At 48.0% G+C, this 19,021-nt stretch overlaps 1 protein-coding gene across 2 annotated transcripts in view; it reads left to right on the forward strand.

Annotated features, from left to right (window-relative positions):
- The first annotated feature begins 8,083 nt into the window (after positions 1-8,083).
- MTMR9 (myotubularin related protein 9) overlaps positions 8,084-19,021 on the forward strand; it is a 29,257-nt gene continuing 18,319 nt past the window's right edge. Inside the window, exons 1-4 of one of the 2 annotated variants that reach the window (XM_028725195.2) lie at positions 8,084-8,225; positions 9,672-10,036; positions 16,501-16,609; positions 18,664-18,789. In XM_028725195.2, coding sequence (XP_028581028.1) covers positions 9,852-10,036; positions 16,501-16,609; positions 18,664-18,789 — 420 coding nt within the window. In that variant the 5' untranslated portion in view covers positions 8,084-8,225; positions 9,672-9,851. Of the gene's footprint in view, positions 8,226-8,296; positions 8,708-9,671; positions 10,037-16,500; positions 16,610-18,663; positions 18,790-19,021 lie in introns of those variants that run through there. The other variant, XM_028725194.2, reaches the window with a different exon arrangement.

Raw genomic sequence — 19,021 nt, forward strand, 5'->3', positions numbered from 1 at the left:
CGAGGCCGTTTACAACCTTACAGGCCTGGGAAGGGGGATTTGGAGCAGAGAATCCAGGCTCTAACTTTGAGTGGCATAATACAAGGTGTGACCGGAAAGTAGGGTGAATCACCCAAATATGCAATAATGGGAGTTGGCTGCCCTGAATTTGAGCAATGCTACAAGAGCCTTACACATCAATCAAGGCGCCCATCGTTCTCCGAGCTGGTGCACTGGGGTGGAGCGACACTCGAGCATGGAGGAGGAAGAGTTGGGAGGCCGGAGACTCTGTGTTCCTTCACACACACACACACTGCAGTTTCTTAGGCACATCTCTTTCGTCCGTGCACCTTCCTTCTTGGGTGCTTTCACGTCTCTCACATCCTATCAACTCACACCCATGGGGCATTCTGTAGTTCTTTTCCCTCTCTTCCTTTTTCTCTCCATTGCTCAGGCAGGTAAGAAAAGCATTTTGTCTATGTGTGTTGGGGGGGGGGTTCCTCTGATAGCCTTGGTTTGTCTTCTAAGGGCTTATGCACAGCTCCATTTTCCCCCACCCCTTCCCCCTGGGAAAACATGCAGTTTAGCACCAAACGACAATTGGGTTGTCCATGGATTGCTCCAATTTAGCACTAAAGAGCAGTTTTTCCAGGGGGGAAACAGTGCAGCAGTGGCAAAACCACTCGGACGCATGCCTAGAAAGTGCAGGACATGCAGGAAAGTTCTCAGACCCGTGTTTTCTAGCCACAGGACAAGCAGAAGTGAGGATGTACCCTAAATGGAAGGGAGATGTTTTCCTCCCTTTCTCAAACTACTAGACATCCAGAGAAACTGAACGTGGAAATATTCAGGTCAGACAAAAGGAGGGACTTCTTCACACAGAGAGTGATGATGACGATTTTATTATTTATATCCAACCAGTGCAGCATCTTAACGTAGTGATTTCCCCCTCTGCATCCCTTTCATAACTCCATTTTTATAAATCATTTGTCCATCCATAGTTCAAATTTTTACTACAAGTTTCCTGTCAATCCTACCAATGTATGTAACTCTTTACAATAGCTTTTCAAATAAATTTTAAACTTGCCCCATTCTTTATTAAAGAGGTCCTCTTCCTGGTTTCTAATTCTACCTGTAAGCTTTGCCATCTCAACGTCATTCATCAGTTTTGTCTGCCACTCTTCTTTGGTCGGAGTTGAAGACCCTTAGGATCATCTAGTCCAACCCCCTGCAAAACACAGTCAGTGGCAGCAAAAGCAGCATGGCTCCATCAGTACCGGATTTCTGTATAAGCTAAGCAAAATCCCTTATTTTGGCTGCTGATCCCTTATTTTCAAGGCTGCTGGTCAGTTATTTTCAAATCTGTAAGTTGACAGCTATGACCCGAAGCTGACACCCAGAACCGTTTTTCCTGGTCCAGGACGGAGAAGGCAAACAGATACGCAGACCTGCATCCTACGGGATGGCTACTGCAGGAGCAAATGCAACGAGACCACCTGGGCCATCCCAGAATTAGACCTTGGGACCTGCGCCAACGGGAAGGAGAGGTGTTGCCGACCTGAGGAACTGGTAAGGGAGCTTGTAGCAGTGACACCAGCAGTGTTGTGGCAAATTCAGAACTGCAGGGTCTGTTCGTAGGGTTGCCAGGTGAGGAGCATCCCAGATCCTGAGATTTAAGGCCCAAAGCTGTTGACCTTGGTGTGGCCCCCTGATAGTGTCACAGCCCCACCAAGTGTCCCTTTTTTCCAGGGACAGATCCAGACTTACAGAGTCCATCCCGGTTTCTGATTTGATCCAGGAATGTCCCGCTTTTCCTTAGGACGTCCCTATTTTCGATAATGTTGGAGGGTATGAAGTTACGCGACTCCTGAGCCAAGGAGATAAGTAACTATAGAACCTTTAGAAGACATCTGAAGGCAGCCCTGTGTAGGGAAGGTTTTCGGTTTTGTTTTACTATTTAATGTTTTATTATGTTTTACATATGTTGGAAGCCTCCCAGAGTGCCTGGGGCAACACAGTCAGATGGGCAGGGTATATTAATATTAATATTAATATTAATTACTAATAAATAAATAAATGAAAACTAATAATAACGGCCTCGGTCCACTGAAGGAGTGTCTCCACCTCCATCGTTCTGCCCGGACCCTGAGGTCCAGCTCTGAGGGCCTTCTGGCGGTTCCCTCACTGCGAGAAGCCAAGTTACAGGGAACCAGGCAGAGGGCCTTCTTGGTAGTGGCACCCACCCTGTGGAATGCCCTCCCACCAGATGTCAAAGAGAAAAACAACTACCAGACTTTTAGAAGACATCTGAAGGTAGCCCTGTTCAGGGAAGCTTTTAATGTTTGATGCATTACTGTATTTTAATATTTTGTTGGAGGGCGCCAGGCAAACATCTCTCTTCATGATAGTCACAGCATGCCCCACTGACATCCACAACCCTTCTAAGATTATACTGCCTTCTACGACTATACAATACGATATGATAATCTTTATTGTCATTGTCCCATACAGAACAACGAAATTGAAAAAATCTACATCAGAAATTCAAAAACCAACAAGCCTGCTATCCCAGCCTGGTTAACCCCCTTGAAACTCTCATAACCCATAATTAAATGCAATATACTCCCATAGAGACTACCTTAAAGGTAAAGGGACCCCTGACCGTTAGGTCCACTCGTGGCCGACTCTGGGGTTGCAGCGCTCATCTTGATTTATTGGCCGAGGGAGCCGGCGTACAGCTTCCGGGTCATGTGGCCAGCATGACTAAGTCACTTCTGGCAAACCACAGCAGCGCATGGAAACGCCGTTTACCTTCCCGCCAGAGTGGTACCTATTTATCTACTTGCACTTTGAGGTGCTTTCGAACTGCTAGGTTGGCAGGAGCAGGGACTGAGCAATGGGAGCTCACCCTGTCTCGGGGATTCGAACTGCCGACCTTCTGATCGGCAAGTCCTAGGCTCTGTGGTTTAACGTAGATGAACCCTGACTCTAGGATACTGGAGACAAAGACCCTGCTATGGAAATAATGATAGGTCATGTGTTGGCTACTCTTCTTCACTGCCTGACCCTATCAGTCCCAACGGTTGCCATACGTCCCAGACATAGCCAGAATACTGCAGTTGGAAGCAGTGTCTGGGCTGAGATTGCTTAAAAGCCCCAGAACTGTAGGGTTTTGGTGGTTTTTTATTTTAATAATAATAATACTTTATTATTTATACCCCACACATCTGGCTGGGTTTCCCCAGCCGCTCTGGGCGACTCCCAACAGAATATTAAAAACACGCTAAAACATCAAACATTAAAAACTTCCCTAAACAGGGCTGCCTTCAGGTATCTTCTAAAAGTCAGACAGCTGTTTATTTCCTTGACAACTGGTGGGAGGGCGTTCCACAGGGCGGGCACCACCACCAAAAAGGCCCTCTGATATTTTGCAAAGAAAGCGCAACAACTTTTGTGTCCGGGTTTTCACTTTTTGGAATATGGCAACCCTATCAGCCCCCCACTCCACCCAGGGCTCAGGACAACTACAAGGGCGGGCGGGGGGGGGGGTGACAACACCCCTTCCTACTCCCTACAGGTGGAAAATGACTACAGAGTTGCAAAAGGAGAATTGTTATGCTTTCATGGTCTGACTCCAAACGTTCTCCCTTAGCTTCCCAGCCTGCAGGAGATCTCAGATGGACCCCAGCCGTGACAATTGCCTTCCTTTCCTTTGGTGTGTTCTTCATTCGGGAAGGTAAGAAGGGAAGAAGGGCTTTGCCTTAGTGTCTTGGCTCTGCAGGCAGAGGGTTTGCATGACAGGACTGGGAAGTTCTCTTCCCTGAAGCCCCAGAGAACGACCGCCAGAGTCCCTCCACACGATTTCTGTTCTCATCCTGAAGCAAAGTTCTTAACCCGAGGTACTATTTCTGGGTTAGCGGAGTCTGTAACCTGAAGTGTATGTAACCTGAAGCATCTGTAACCCGAAGTACCACTGTATATATATATATATAAGGAGATATTTGAAGATAGCTCTCATACCTCCTCTGAGTCTCCTCTTCTCCAGGCTAAACATACCCAGCTCCTTCAATCGCTCCTCATAAGGCTTAGTTTCCAGACCATTGATCCCCTTGGTTGCCCTCCTCTGCACACATTCCAGCTTGTTGACATCTTAAATTGTGGTGTCCAGAAATGGACACAGCATTCCAGGTGTGGTCTAAGATGGAATAGAGCAAAACCTCTTACTTCCCTTGATCTGGACAATATACTTCTGTTGATGAACCTGGGGTGATACTACAGTGGCTGCTCCAAGGCATTGCAGGTAATTAAAATGACTTCTGGAAGCTAAGTCTGCAGATGCCTCACGTCAAAGACCCATAGGACCATGAAGCTCATGGGGGGACCTTGAGATGGTTACCATCACTCAGCATAGTCTACCTCACAGGGTTGTTGTGAGGATAAATGGGAGGGGAATGGGGGAGGAGAACCATGGGTATCACACTGAGCTCCTTGAATGGTGGGAGCATCTCCACCCCCATCGTTCATCCCGGACACTGAGATCCAGCGCCGAGGGCCTTCTGGCGGTTCCCTCATTGCGAGAAGTGAGACTACAGGGAACCAGACAGAGGGCCTTCTCGGTAGTGGCGCCCGCCCTGTGGAACGCCCTCCTACCAGATGTCAAAGAGATAAACAACTACCTGACATTCAGAAGACATCTTAAGGCAGCCCTGTTCAGGGAAGTTTTTAATATGTAACGCTATATTGTTTTTAACACTTGATTGGAAGCCGCCCAGAGAGGCTGGGGAAACTCAGCCAGATGGGCGGGGTATAAATAATAAATTATTATTCTTATTGTTATATGGGTTGCAAGCTGCAGAAATGGCTGCCAGGACTCCCCTAGGACTGGGGAAAACAAACTTGGCCATCCTATCACCTCTGTGTCTCCTCTTTTCCAGGCTAAACATACCCAAGTCCCTCAACTGTTCCTCATATGGCTTGGTTTCCAGACCCTGGATCATCTTGGTTGACCTCCTCTGAACAACCTTCCAGCTTGTCAACATCCTTTTTAAATTGTGGTGCCCAGAACTGGGGCCTGACCAACTCAGAATGCAGCAGGACCACCACTTCCCTTGATCAGGACACTACGTTGATGCAGCCTAGAATCACATCAGCGTCTTTTGCTGCTGCATCACGCCGTTGACTTGTGTTAAGCTTGTGGTCCACTAAGACCCTTAGGTCTTTTTCAACTGGCCAGCCCAGTTGTGAGTCTGATTATTCCTGCCTAAGTGCAGAACCTTTCGTTTGTCCGTAATGAGACTGATTTTTTGTAGTTTTATAGTTCTGGCCCAGGTCTCCAATCTGTTAAAGCCCTCTTGAACCCTGATTCTATATTCTGAAGTATTAGCTACCCCTCCCAGTTTGGCACCATTGGCAAATTTGAGAAGTATATTCCTTTATCCCCCCAAAATAAAAAAAATTGTCCAGTAGCACCTTGGAGACCAAACTACGTTTGTGTTTGGTATGAGCTTTCGTGTGCATGCACACTTCAGATACACTGAAACAGAAGTCACCAGACCTGTATATATAGTGAGAGGGTGGGGAGGGGTATTACTCAGAAGGGTGTTGGGAATGGGTGATTTTGGCTGATAGGTGTGGTAAACCTGTTGACGACTGTTAACGACTGCAGTTGGTCTTACAGGGGAAAACAAGGGATGCGATGGCCAAAAATAGCTTTATCATGTATAATGAGATAAGAATCCAATGTCTCTCCATGGTTTTAAGTTTGGTAATCAGTTGTAATTCAGCAACTTCTCTTTCCAGTCTATTTTTGGACATTTTAATTATTTTTTTAATATTGTACAGTGGTACCTCGGGTTAAGAACTGAATTCATTCTGGAGGTCCGTTCTTAACCTGACACTGTTCTTAACCTGAGGTACCACTTTAGCTAAGTGTTGCTGCCACCGCGCCTCCGCCGTGCGATTTCTGTTCTCATCCTGAAGCAAAGTTCTTAACCCGAGATATTATTTCTGGGTTAGCGGAGTCTGTAACCTGAAGCCTATGTAACCTGAAGGGTATGTAACCCAAGGTACCACTGGGTTGGTCTACTGCGTCAGACGAACACGGCTACCTACCTGAACCTTTATCCCAAGTTATTGAGGATGATAGCTTATGATACTAATACAATATTGCTGAATGGAAGGGAATGGACTTGTGTGTTCTGTTTGACCAACACTGGAACAGCAAACTGCTTCCCTCTAGTGTCCAGAGCCACAAAAAACCACAAAGCCTTGTTATTTGCTTTAACAGCATTCATTTTCCCAATTTTGAAGCACCTCATTTAAGGGGCTAGTCCTTAAAGACAGAGAGCACCCTACCCGTTCATCTCACACACATGGGAAGGTACTCTGCATACACTCAGAGGCACTTCTCTCCCTTCAAATTCTACAAAGGACTGAGCCAAGCCCCCAGGCACAATATATGCATACGTATGTACACATAAAAACAACACACTCACACATATATGCATATTAGTATAGTGGTGCCCACCCTGTGGAACTCCCTCCCTTCAGATGTCAATGAGATAAAAAAACTACACAACTTTTAGAAGACGTCTGAAGGCAGCCCCGTATCAGGATGTCTTTAATGTTTGATGCTTTATAGTTTATTATGTTTTTATATGTGCTGTAAACCGCCCAGGGAGGCTGGGGAAATCCAGCCAGATGGGTGGGGTATTATAAATAAATAAATATTTTAAATTAAAAAAAAATACACACACATATTCAATGACCAATACGTAAAAGAAAATACAATACACACACACATACATACACGTACAGTGGTACCTCAGGATGCGAACAGGATCCGTTCCGGAGCCCCGTTCACATCCTGAACATACCGTAAGACGTGACAGCGCGTCTGCGTGTGTCGCCGCTTCCGCGCATGCGCATAATGTCTTTTTGACTGTCAGCGAAACCCGGAAGTAACGTGCTCCGTTACTTCTGGGTCGCCGCGGAGCACAACCCGAACAAGCTCAACCTGAAGCGTATTTATCTTGAGGTATGACTGTATATGAGAGACGCGGGTGGTGCTGTGGGTTAACAGAGCCTAGGACTTGCCGATCAGAAGGTGGGCGGTTCAAATCCCCGCAACGGGGTGAGCTCCCGTTGCTCGGTCCCTGCTCCTGCCAACCTAGCAGTTCGAAAGCACATAAAGGTGACAGTAGATAAATAGGTACCACTCTGGTGGGAGGGTAAATGGCGTTTCCGTGCGCTGCTCTGGTTCGCCAGATGGGGCTTAGTCATGCTGGCCACATGACCCGGAAGCTGTACGCCGGCTCCCTCGGCCAATAAAGCGAGATGAGCGCCGCAACCCCAGAGTCGGCCACAACTGGACCTAATGGTCAGGGGTCCCTTTACCTATATATATATATATATATATATATATATATATATATATATATATATACACACACACACACACATATATATATATATATATATATATATATATATATATATATGCTTTCGTAGATTTTCACGGGTACAGGAATACAGGTTTTGGTGTCCTCGGGTGTCTTCCCGTGTAAAAGTTTTACACGGGAAGACACCCGAGGACACCAAAACTTGCATATATATATATATATATATATACACACACACACACACATACATACATACATATACACACACACACACACACACACACATATATATAATATACATATATACACGTACACATATATTTAATACATACATGCATATATATATATATAGTGCATACACACACACATATCACATATATACACATACACACACACACACACATACACACACACACACACACACACACACATATACACACACATAATATATTTTATATCTTACACCCACCCACACCAATATACACGCACATTCATTCACTCACAGTCACATTCACACGCACAACGGCCAATCCAAAGCAAGCCCTCGCCTTGCCTCGCCCGATTATGACGGAGCAGGATTTGATACCGGAACCGCCTCGCTGCGGGGCCGAGTTTCCAGCCGGCACCTTCCCTCCCGCGGCCTATTTCCGGTAAGGGCAAAAAGAGAGAGAAACACACTGAAGAGAGGTGGGGAAGGAGAAAAGCGAAGGACCCGGAGGCAACTTCCGCGCTTCTCAGTTGCCTCCCCTCATTGGTCGCCGGGGAGCGTCACGTGGGGGCGAGGCGGCCCTGCCCCCTCCGCCACTCCGCCCCCGGGCAGCGCCGGCCCCGCCTCCCGGCTGTTTCGTGTGTATTTCCATTATTATTATCGCTATTATTATTATCATCACTATTCCTCTCCTCATTTCTCCTCTCCTCATTTCCTCTCCCCCTCCCCCTCCCCCTCCCCAAAATAACGGCCAACCGCCTCAACATCCGGGTACCGGCGGGGAGTTCTTCCTGTCTCCTGGAGCCTCTATAGGGGAGGCAGAGGAAGGAAGGAGGGTTGGTTGGGGGCAAAGGAAAAGGGGTCCCCCCCTCTAGACTGGGAGAAAGGCGGGCTGTGTGTGTGTGTGTGTGTGTGTGTGTGTGTGTGTGTGTGTACACCTCTATCTCTACAATATTGCATATATTGCGTGTGGCATCCAGACTATTATTATTATTATTTTAAAAAGCCAGCCTTTTGTTGCCAGTCTCCCCCCCCCCAAATATTCCTCCACTATGGAGTCCAAGACCCCCCTCTGACAGCTGGGGGCCCAGCCCCCCAACCTCCTCCCCCTCTCCAAAAGGTGGGTATTGATTCTTTTAATTCTTTCTCTCTCTCTCTCCCTCCCCCCCCCCCACCTAACCTCAACAAGTTCTTCTGAGATTAGGGGGGTTCCCCACCCCACAGCCCTGTGATTTGTAGGAAGGGGTGGGGGGGTTGGTCGGTTATTGGTTTGTTTTCATTGAGCTTTTGGCGTTCTCATTTTGCGAAGGGCGGCGTGCAGTTTGAATAAATAGTAATAGAGTCATAATTGCTCCCATTTCTGATTCCATGAGCTGGGCAGGAGTGGGTGGGGTGTTAACTCCCCATCTTGAAGTCATGGTGGGTGGGTGGGTGGGTAGGTGGGAGGCGGTTACCCTTTTCTGTTGTTAGGAGCGGGGATTTCAGCTGCCTCTCCCTCCCCTGAGTGTGTGGGGTATATGTGTGGAGGGAGGAACCATTCTCAGGCAATTGGACACCCCCCCCCCCCCACTGAATTGGGATCTCTGTTCTGCACAAGGTCTTCCCTGGCTTCTGTGTAAGGGGAGCGTGGGTTTATTCTGCACCTGTTATCCATGCCTAGGAGCTGGAAATGGATCCACTTCTGGTGGTTTGTGGATGGGAGGGTCCGAGTGGGTGGGTTTGAGGTGTTCTGACCACACCAGGTGCTGTGATTTTAGTCCTTAGGGGTGGGAGGGCAGGACCTTTGAATTCTCTCCAAAAGTCCTTAAGGCCCTTAATAACGTGTTAAGACTTCTGCTTTACATCCTTTTGCACATTTGCACCTGGAGAGAGCTGTGATTGTGACATCCCCAGATACCTGCCTTTCATTAGCACCTTGGTTTGTGACATCTTCCCCACCCACTCCCCAGAGAGCTTTCCTCTTTCCTAAAACTTCTCCCATACCTTGTAAGTTATCCTGCCCCTTCCTCAAAACACCCTTAATATTTGCTATCCTTTTCTAAGCTAGAAATGGTTCATGATTTCTCATGTCTTCCCCCAACCAGTAAGAAATTGGATCCTGCAGCGATGACCTCTGCTGGGCCGCTAACTCTCAGCTAGTGCCGTGATCTTGAAGCTTGTGGCCTCCTGTGGAAGCTACCAAGAATTTTGGGTTATATCTTGCTGGAAGATTCGAGTTGGCACCGGTTTGCTTACAGGAGCGTTGTGCTGAAGCCGAGGGAAACATGGAGTTTGCTGAGCTCATCAAGACGCCACGGGCCGACAACGTGGTCCTTCACCGCCCCTTCTACCCGGCAGTGGAGGGGACGCTGTGCTTGACAGGCCATCACCTCATCTTCTCCTCGCGGCGGCAAGACAATGTTGAGGAACTGTGGCTTCTGCATTCCAACATTGATTCCATTGAAAAACGGTGAGGGAGCTTTTATCTTTGCGTTGCAGGCAGTTAACGGAGGAGGAAAATGAGCTACTTACTGCAGAAGAAACATGTGATTTTCGTTCAATGCCAACATTTGAATGTGTAAGAAAAAAGCATTTGGAGACAGCATGGTGGGCAAGAAAGCACATATACACTCAGGTCATTATTGTCTGCTTCCCAAAGGCATCTGGTTGGCCACTGCGAGAACATGCTGGACTAGAGGGGCTATTGGCCTGATCCAGCAGTAAGTTCTTCTTAGGTCCTTATGAGTTTGTCCCACAAAGCCCTACATAAACTGCCCCCAAGTGACCTGAAAGACTGTTCTCCCATTCCATACTGCCTGAGTTTTGAGATCTTTGGGAGATGCTGTCCTTCTGTCCTGCCATCAATCTGTAGCCTGTTTGGCTGGAACTCAAGACAAGAAAGGGCCTTCTCAGTAGCTCCTCTCAAGTTCTGGATCTTCTTAAGAACGTAAGAGCCCCACTGGATCAGACCAAAGGCCCAGCTAGTTCAGCATCCTGTTCTCACAGCAGCCAACCTGCAGCTTGCCAACTCCTTCTCATAGAATCAGTGTCTTAAGGTTCCTGCAGACAGTCCTCCTCTATGCAGGAAGTCTAGCGCTAGAGTGTCCTTGGCAGAAGGCTGTCCAGCCACTGCTTAGGGACCTCTAGTGAAGGTGAGCCCATCATCTCACTAGCCAATTTCTGCTCTATAATTACCTTCTCCTGGCTTGATTATTCGGACAGGTCTTCAGTCTCATAAGCTGTTTTTTATGGCCATTGTAAAGTTTTGTTAATGTGTTCCAGCCTGCCTTGGTTTTTTTTTCTATTATGTATATTTTCTTTTTCTGTTGCCTTCAACACTGTTTGCTGGCATAATATTTTTTTACAGAACACTGAAGAAATGTATCTATGTGCTCAATACTATTCCAAACAACCCTGTTTAATTATTCTCCATTTTACTGAGAGAGGAGGGGTTGCCGGGGCTGACCACCTAAGTATTACTGAGCTGACATTTAGACATAAGGGATGTACAGATCTTATTGGACAGAGACAGCGGTTACACGCCAGTGTCCTGCTATCCCATGGAAATGAACGTGGGTGTAAGCATGCCTGGTTTTGTGCTGGGTCTTAACCAAGGATGGAATCATAGAATTATAGAGGATCATCTCATCTAACTCCTAGCATTGCAGGAATATGTATTGTATGTCCTGCATGGGGATCGAACCTGTGACCTTGGCATTATCAGAACCATGCTCTAACCAGCTGAGCTATCGGGCTGAAGGAAAGCTGTCTAGTACAGAGTGGGACCACTGGTCCATGTAGCTCAGTACTGTGTACGTTGACTGGCAGTGGCTTTCCTGGATTTTGAAAGGGCAGCCTTTCAGCCCTATCGAGATGCCAGGGATTGAGGCTGGCACATTCTGTGTGCAGAACAGATGCACTACCACTGAGCTGCAGCCCTTCTGCGAGAATGGTTGATGGCATGACTTGGCATGCTTGTAATATTTCCCTTAACTGAGTGGGCGGATGCCCTGCCCTGCCAACGCATATACCTCAGGACTGGGGTTTTTTTCAGTTGTGGTGAGGAAGAACTTTTGCCCTAGTCAGATTAGCTAAGGATCTGTTTTATCCTTTTGACTTTTCCCGCTGGTTAGGAGTGGGGAACCTGCCACCCTTCAGATGCTGTTGGACTCCCATCTGCCCCAGGCAGCACGGCCGATGTTGAGGGATGATGGGAATTGTAGTCCTGCACTGTTATCTGGAAGGACACAGGTTCCCCACCTCTGCTACAGTTCACGATTCTGGGAAAGACTTAGCCTCTGCCTTTAAACAAGGGAAAGGTCTGCTCATACTCAACTGAATTTTACTTTATGGCTGTCAGTTTTTATATTTGCACCCTGGAGGGCAGGACTCTGGGGATTAATCACCATATCTAAACTGCTGGGTCAGACTACAAGGTGCATCTAGTTCAGCAACTTGCTTCCTGGAGCAGCCGGCCAAATGCCCACAGGGAGCCCACAAGTAGGGCTTGAAGTCAATGGGCCTGTCTGTTTGCATTGCCCCACTCCCCAGCAATTGTTATTTCATGGTATACTGCCCCTGAGCATGGAGGCTCTGCTTAGCTCCCTTAACTTGTAGGCACTAGGAGACCTAATTGACCTCCATGAATGTGCTTGATCTTTCTTTCAAACGCCCTTTCCTTAAGGCTCGTGGGCACATTGGGATTTTTAAGTGAGCGCCTTTGATTTTTAAGTGGGTGCCTTAGGCACCATACTTCTTGTAGCTTAATTCTTCCCCTGCCTCAGATTAATTCCTATCCCCAAATGAGAGACAGACAGAACGTGCATGTGGACACACTTCACTTTCCAAGGGACCTGGCTAAAAGTCGGATCAAGTAGAATTAATCTGAGCCTTGAGAACCACATAAGAGGAAGTGGGAAAGAGCGTCAGTCTTCCAACTTCCTAGTTCAACTGTAGGGACTTTCCAAAGGAGGCAGGGGTGACCACCCCTCACCATCTCATGGCCAAGAGGGGTGGCAAGTAGCAGTGCTGGGGGGAGGTCAGAGGCTTTGTGGGCATCAGTAGAAGCCTGCAAGGGGTATCATTGCACCCACGGGCACCACATTAGCAACCCCTGCCGTAAGGTAATTTTGCAGAAGCAATACCTTCCTTTTGTTTGTCCTGAGCCCACTGCTACTCAGAATGAGGCTGTAAGCTAGATGCAGGTGGGTGGGACCATACTTTGGGAAAGGTATTGAAGTTTATACGGTTTGGGTCCCTCCTCTGCCTTTGTCTCCATGACTTCTCCCCTGACGTTTTCAAAATCCTGAGCGAGCAAGAGGCAATTTGCTTGCAAGGGTTCGGTGTTGCTTTTCTCCCGGTAGCCTGGTAGAGAAAGACGAACTGCAATCTGCGGAGCCTTCATTTTTGTTCTCGCATCCTACTCTCTGGCACGCGTTCCTTTCTTCCGAACTAAAGAGCAGCAAGCAGTTTGGAACAGGGTTGAAATGGGACAATTAACCTGCTTGCCCTCCTGCCAGGCTCTTTTGCAATTTCCTTGAATGCGGGTAAATGGGGAACTGGCGCAGCGGAGCTTCTCCTTGTAAGGGCAGCAGTGGCTGGTTGATCTATTTAAAAATATTACCAGGGCTGTTTGGCAGTTCACAGGATTACTTGGAAGGGCGTTAACGTCCCATAGTGGCTGGCTTGTCACTTCTGTGGAGTTGTGTGGCCTGGCTGAAGGCAGAGAGGGGCAGTAGCTCAGGGAGTAGTGCATCTGCTCTGCATTCATAATAATAATAATAATAATAATAATAATAATAATAATAATAATAATTTATTATTTCTCCCCCGCCCATCTGGCTGGGCTTCCCCAGCCACTCTGGGCGGCTTCCAAAAAAAATATTAAAATACTATAATACATCAAACATTAAAAGCTTCCCTAAACAGGGCTGCCTTCAGATGTCTTCTAAAAGTCTGGTAGTTGTTGTTCTCCTTGACATCTGGAGGGAGGGCGTTCCACAGGGAAGGCGCCACTACCGAGAAGGCCCTCTGCCTGGTTCCCTATAACTTGGCTTCTCGCAGTGAGGGAACCACCAGAAGGCCCTCGGTGCTGGACCTCAGTGTCCGGGTAGAACGATGGGGGTGGAGACGCTCCTTCAGATATACTGGACCAAGGCCGTTTAGGGCTTTAAAGGTCAGCACCAACATTTTGAATTATGCTCGGAAACGTACTGGGAGCCAATGTAGGTCTTTCAGGACCGGTGTTATGTGGTCTCTGCAGCCACTCCCAGTCACCAATGTAGCTGCCACATTCTGGATTAGTTGTAGTTTCCAGGTCACCTTCAAAGGTAGCCCCACCTAGAGTGCATTGCAGTAGTTCAAGCGGGAGATAACCAGAGCATGCACCACTCTGGCGAGGCAGTCCGCAAACAGATAGGGTCTCAGCCTGCGTACCAGATGGAGCTGGTAAACAGCTGCCCTGGACACAGATTTGACCTGTGCCTCCATGGACAGCTGTGAGTCCAGAATGACTCCCAGGCTGCGCACCTGGTCCTTCAGGGGCACAGTTACCCCATTCAGAAGGTTTAATCAAGGCATAGGCAAACTTGGCCCTCCAGATGTTTTGGGACTATAACTCCCATCATCCCTGACCACTGGTCCTGTTAGCTAGGGATGATGGGAGTTGTAGTCCCAAAACATCTGGAGGGCCGAGTTTGCTTATGCTGCTTTAATCCCCAGCATCTCCACTTTGGGCTGGGAAATGATCTCCATCTGAGACCCTGGAGAGCTGCTGCTGGTCAGAGTAGACCACACTGACCAATGGCTTGGCTCTGTATAAGGCAGCTTCCTGTGTCCCTTATACAGAGGCTGCATCCACATTGTACATTTAAAATGCCGCAATTCCACTTTATAAACAGTCACAGCTTCCCCCAAAGAAATCTGGGAGCTGTAGTTTGTTCAGGTTGCCAAGAGTTGTTCAGGGACCCCTTTATCCCCCTCACAGAGTTACATTCCCAGCGTTCCCTGGGAAGAGGGATTCCCACTGTGGCAATTGTACTCCTGGGAGGGGAGCAGTGTGTTTTGAGGATGTGGCCTGGGTTTGAACTGTACGTATTTCCCTAGAAAAGGTTTTAAAAAGAACATTATTTATGTACCACTCGTTGCGTTTCCGTCTCACGCCTCCCCAAAGACAGCAGTTTTCAGTAAATCAAAATGCATGCTGTAAAAGTCATAAGGTAACTGGAATACACCTCCCACGGGCCCCTGTGGAAGAGCATTCCTGCTGAGATACGACAGGCGCTCGCTGTCTGAACCTTCTGGAAACCACAGAAGACGTATTTGTTCCAATAGGCGTTCCCAGCTGGATAACCAGGTCCCTGCCATGGGTGTCGCCTTTGTATTTCTTATTTATTTTTATTAATTAGATCACAAGACTCTTAATCTCAGGGTTGTAGCTTTGAGCCCCACGTTGGACAAAAAGATTCCTGCCTTACAAGGGGTTGGATTAGATGACCCTCATGGTTCCCTTCCAATTCCGCTCCCCTCCCCCCAAACTGTTCAGCGGCTACAGATGTCACTTTGTGTACCTGTCTTAGTTGCCTCTGGGTAAATAACTGGAATGAGGTGGAAGACAAACACCCTTCCTGTTACTCAAGCTTGGCTAGAATATCAGTAAATGGTTGCTGGGTTTTGTAGTATTAACACATGTTCTGCAGGCAATAAACAAAAAACTGCCAGTGTAAACACAACACTCCCTTGTTATCAGGTTTCCTCCCTGATAAGATGCCTGAAGCAACAGAGAGAGGCTCAGCTGTTTGCAGGAAGGGAGAAAGCTGCCTTTTACTGAATTGAACCTTTGGCCCATTTAGCTCAATATTGTCCACACTGGCTGGCAGCAGCTCTCCAGGGTTTCAGGCAGGCTTTACATGGAGATACCCAGGACCTTCTTCATACACTGAGCAGCGTCCTCCTGAGTGGGGAAACTGTTTCCTATTGAGGAAGCATGTGTGCTACATGCAGTATAGGGTCAAAAGTTTTAAGAACCCTTGCGTTAGACCAAAGGATTGCTTAGACCTGACAGTGCATAATGTAACCCGCAAATCCCTGGCTGACCTCATCCACTCCTGCTAATTTGGTGCGTCTGCGCCAATGACTTAGCAGTCCCTCGCCATGGAAACCCTGATCTTTTATGTCTGGCCCTTCATGTCTGACTCCCCCTAATCCTTGCTGGTTGCTTGATTGAGCTTAACCTGATCACAACTGTGATCCGCTTTCCTCTTTTTAAGCCCACTTCACTTTCTCTGCTTCTAATGCTTCACACTGTTCGGAGTCCCCCTCATTCCAGTTTTCCATATAAGCAAGGGCTCTTCTGTGCATGTCCTGCAGAGTCCTGTGTCATTGTAGTCTCTCTCCTTTCTGCACCACCGTCAAATTATAATACCAAGCTCCTAGCCCTCATGGTTTGGGAGGGAAATCTATGTCTTAGGTAAGTGAAGGAACCAAAGAGACTCTGCGGAGGCGAAGGATTGAACTTCATATTTATTTATTTGCATACCACTTAATTGTAAAAACCTCTAAGCAGGTTACAGAATGTTTAATGTTTTGGGCAGTGGTGGGTGGAATACTTGCAGGAGCAAACCAGCAGGTGTGGGAAAAGCTGAGCAACCCCCTTCCCACTTGACAATTCTCCTTTACGAATCCCATCCCACCCCTTGCTAAGATCACTTGCAGTTCTGTTCTTACCATTTTTCAAACCAGCTACTTCTGCGCATTAAATGAAGGGCGTGTTAGCAGCTACATTGCGATGGGCTATAATCTCTTGTTGGTTGCGCTGCTTGCTGTTGAATGCAGCGGGTTCGCTGTAAGCGGCTGCCTTTGCAGGCTTGCAGAGCATCCCTGCAGAGCATCCTTGCATCCTCCTCTTAAACACACCTGCCTTTTGTGTTGCTGCAGTTTTGTTGGCACCATCGGCACCATCATCGTCAAATGCAAAGACCTGCGGATTATCCAGCTTGACATCCCCGGCATGGAGGAGTCTTTGAACATAGCTGGCTCCATTGAGGTAAGCTGATCCGTAGAAGTTGAGAGAACATGGCAAAAACCTGACCCGGTTTTTCAGGAGTCGGAGGCTAAGGTGGTGCTCAGTTCCATAAGAACAATGGGAATCAAGAAATAAAAGTGCAAGCATGTATGTGTAAAAATAGCATATATCTGAAGAGTGGGGAGATGTTCTGTTTGCTTATCAAAACGCTGGGATCATCTCATTCCATATTCACAGATATAGTCCCCCATCTCGAAGGGTAGCTCTGATGGGCCGAAACCTCACTCTCACCTGCAGCCTTAGTCATTGGCTGAGCTGCTGTGATGTCATGGAATGTTTGCGAACATTCCTCTAAGGCAGCGGTTCTCAACCTGTGGGTCCCCCGATGTTGTTGGACTACAACTCCCATCATCCCTGAGCTCTGGCCTTGCTAGCTAGGGGTGATGGGAGTTGTAGTTCAACAACATCTGGGGACCCACAGGTTGAGAAAGACTGCTCTAAGGGGAAAGCTGTCATCAGTGGAATGTTGATAAATGGTGAACCATCAGGAAGGCAAGAGGAAAAGTCAGTCTGGCTGGGCAAAGAAACTCAAGTGCGGACCAGCGGAAGGAGGAGGAGGAGGGCTTCATAAGTGTTCAGGACACAACACACCTCCCGTAATCCCCATTATTCAGACTGGGCTGCTCTAAGGTGCAGCTTCATTCTCTGTGCACCTCCTACTCGTGATGGCGGCACCACTCCCAGCTACTACATTTCTCTGTGACATTCTGAATGCAGGATATTGTAAGGTGATGTGGTGTCCATAACTAGGATATGGTAGGCACTTCTAGTAACCAAGCAAAAGAAAAGTGGCAAAGGGCAGACCTGTTCCTTCCTATACCCTGTGCACCATGTACTGGGATAGCCTGCATGTAGCCAGTTCCATCAGGCCTCCCATCCGCGCAGCCATTCCAGCAGATTGCCTCAGGGGGAGAGATGGGAAGCCGAGCTTACCCCTTTGCCAAAAGCCCAGCTTCGCTGTGCAGCTCCTTCCCCTAGTCATTATAAGAACAACTGTTTAGAAATTGATGCCCGGGTTTTGATTCTGGTTTTCCTCTTCCCTCCTTGGCCCTTTCCCCTTGTGTGCCGTGCTTTTTCTCTGCTTGTAAGCCAACGTGGGTTAAACCACAGAGCCTAGGACTTGCCGATCAGAAGGTCGGCGGTTCGGATCCCCACGACGGGGTGAGCTCCCGTTGCTTGGTCCCAGCTCCTGCCAACCTAGCAGTTCAAAAGCACATCAAAGTGCAAGTAGATAAATAGGTACCGCTCCAGCGGGAAGGTAAACGGTCTTTCCGTGCGCTGCTCTGGTTCGCCAGAAGCGGCTTAGTCATGCTGGCCACATGACCCGGAAGCTGTATGCCTGTTGGGATACTGCCAGGGAGACAAAGCCCATCATGGCCCCACATCGCCTCCGGACGTCCATCGATCTCCCGTAGACTCGCAGTATCAGCAATTAGCGACACGAGCTCCAGAAATAGCTTGCCACATTCCGGGGCTGATGCACGCTCTTATCAGCCGATAATGCACAGCGAAAGATGCACGCAGGAGAGCATTTTTCATAAGTTTATTCTGCGTTAGTCAGAACAGAGAAAAACATGACTGCCTGCTTCAGTGTTTCAGGCACTGAGAGAGAGAAACGAAAGCAATAGAAAACATAAACATCCTGTGAACAGGAAATGCGCAGACTCTGTGACTCACAAAGCTTGCTCCCTTTTAAGGTGGAACGGAAATATCCTAACATCGCCGGCTCTCTCGGCCAATAATGTGAGATGAGCGCCGTAACCCCAGAGTCAACCATAACTGGACCTAATGGTCAGGGGTCCCTTTGCCTTTAAGCCGACACCCACCTGTCTTGTTTTATGTGATTGTATGTGTCTGGGAGCCTTTTTGGCCGAAGAGCGTTGTACAGATGCTTTAAATAAACAATAAACAGCTGCTGTGGAAGCAAAATGCTTCTAAGGGGCCGAGACCCACTGAACCTTCAGGATCGTTCAATAAAATTATGTCTCTGCATATCTGTGTTTTCTGTCCCGCAGGCACTGTCCACCTTGGATTCCATCACCCTGATGTATCCTTTCTTTTACCGGCCCATGTTTGAAGTCATCGAGGATGGCTGGCACTCCTTCTTGCCGGAACGGGAATTTGAGCTTCTCAGTTCAGTTGTAAGTCCCTGTTCTTGGAGCAATGCCTCTCCTGCTGCGCTTAGGGAGAGGGAGCTTGCATAAAATGGGAACTTGTAGTGGGGATGGGGAGGGGATGTGGTTCTCCATGGAATGAGCACTACCATTTGGAGGGGAAATCTCTTCCTTCCAACCTTGGGGAAGACCATTCGGCTCATGAGGTGCAGAGTGAAAACTCCACCCGCCTCTCTCCCCTTCTGGCATTTGTAACTGA

This window comes from Podarcis muralis, chromosome 3 (assembly GCF_964188315.1).
Source record: "Podarcis muralis chromosome 3, rPodMur119.hap1.1, whole genome shotgun sequence".
NCBI lineage: Eukaryota > Metazoa > Chordata > Lepidosauria > Squamata > Lacertidae > Podarcis > Podarcis muralis.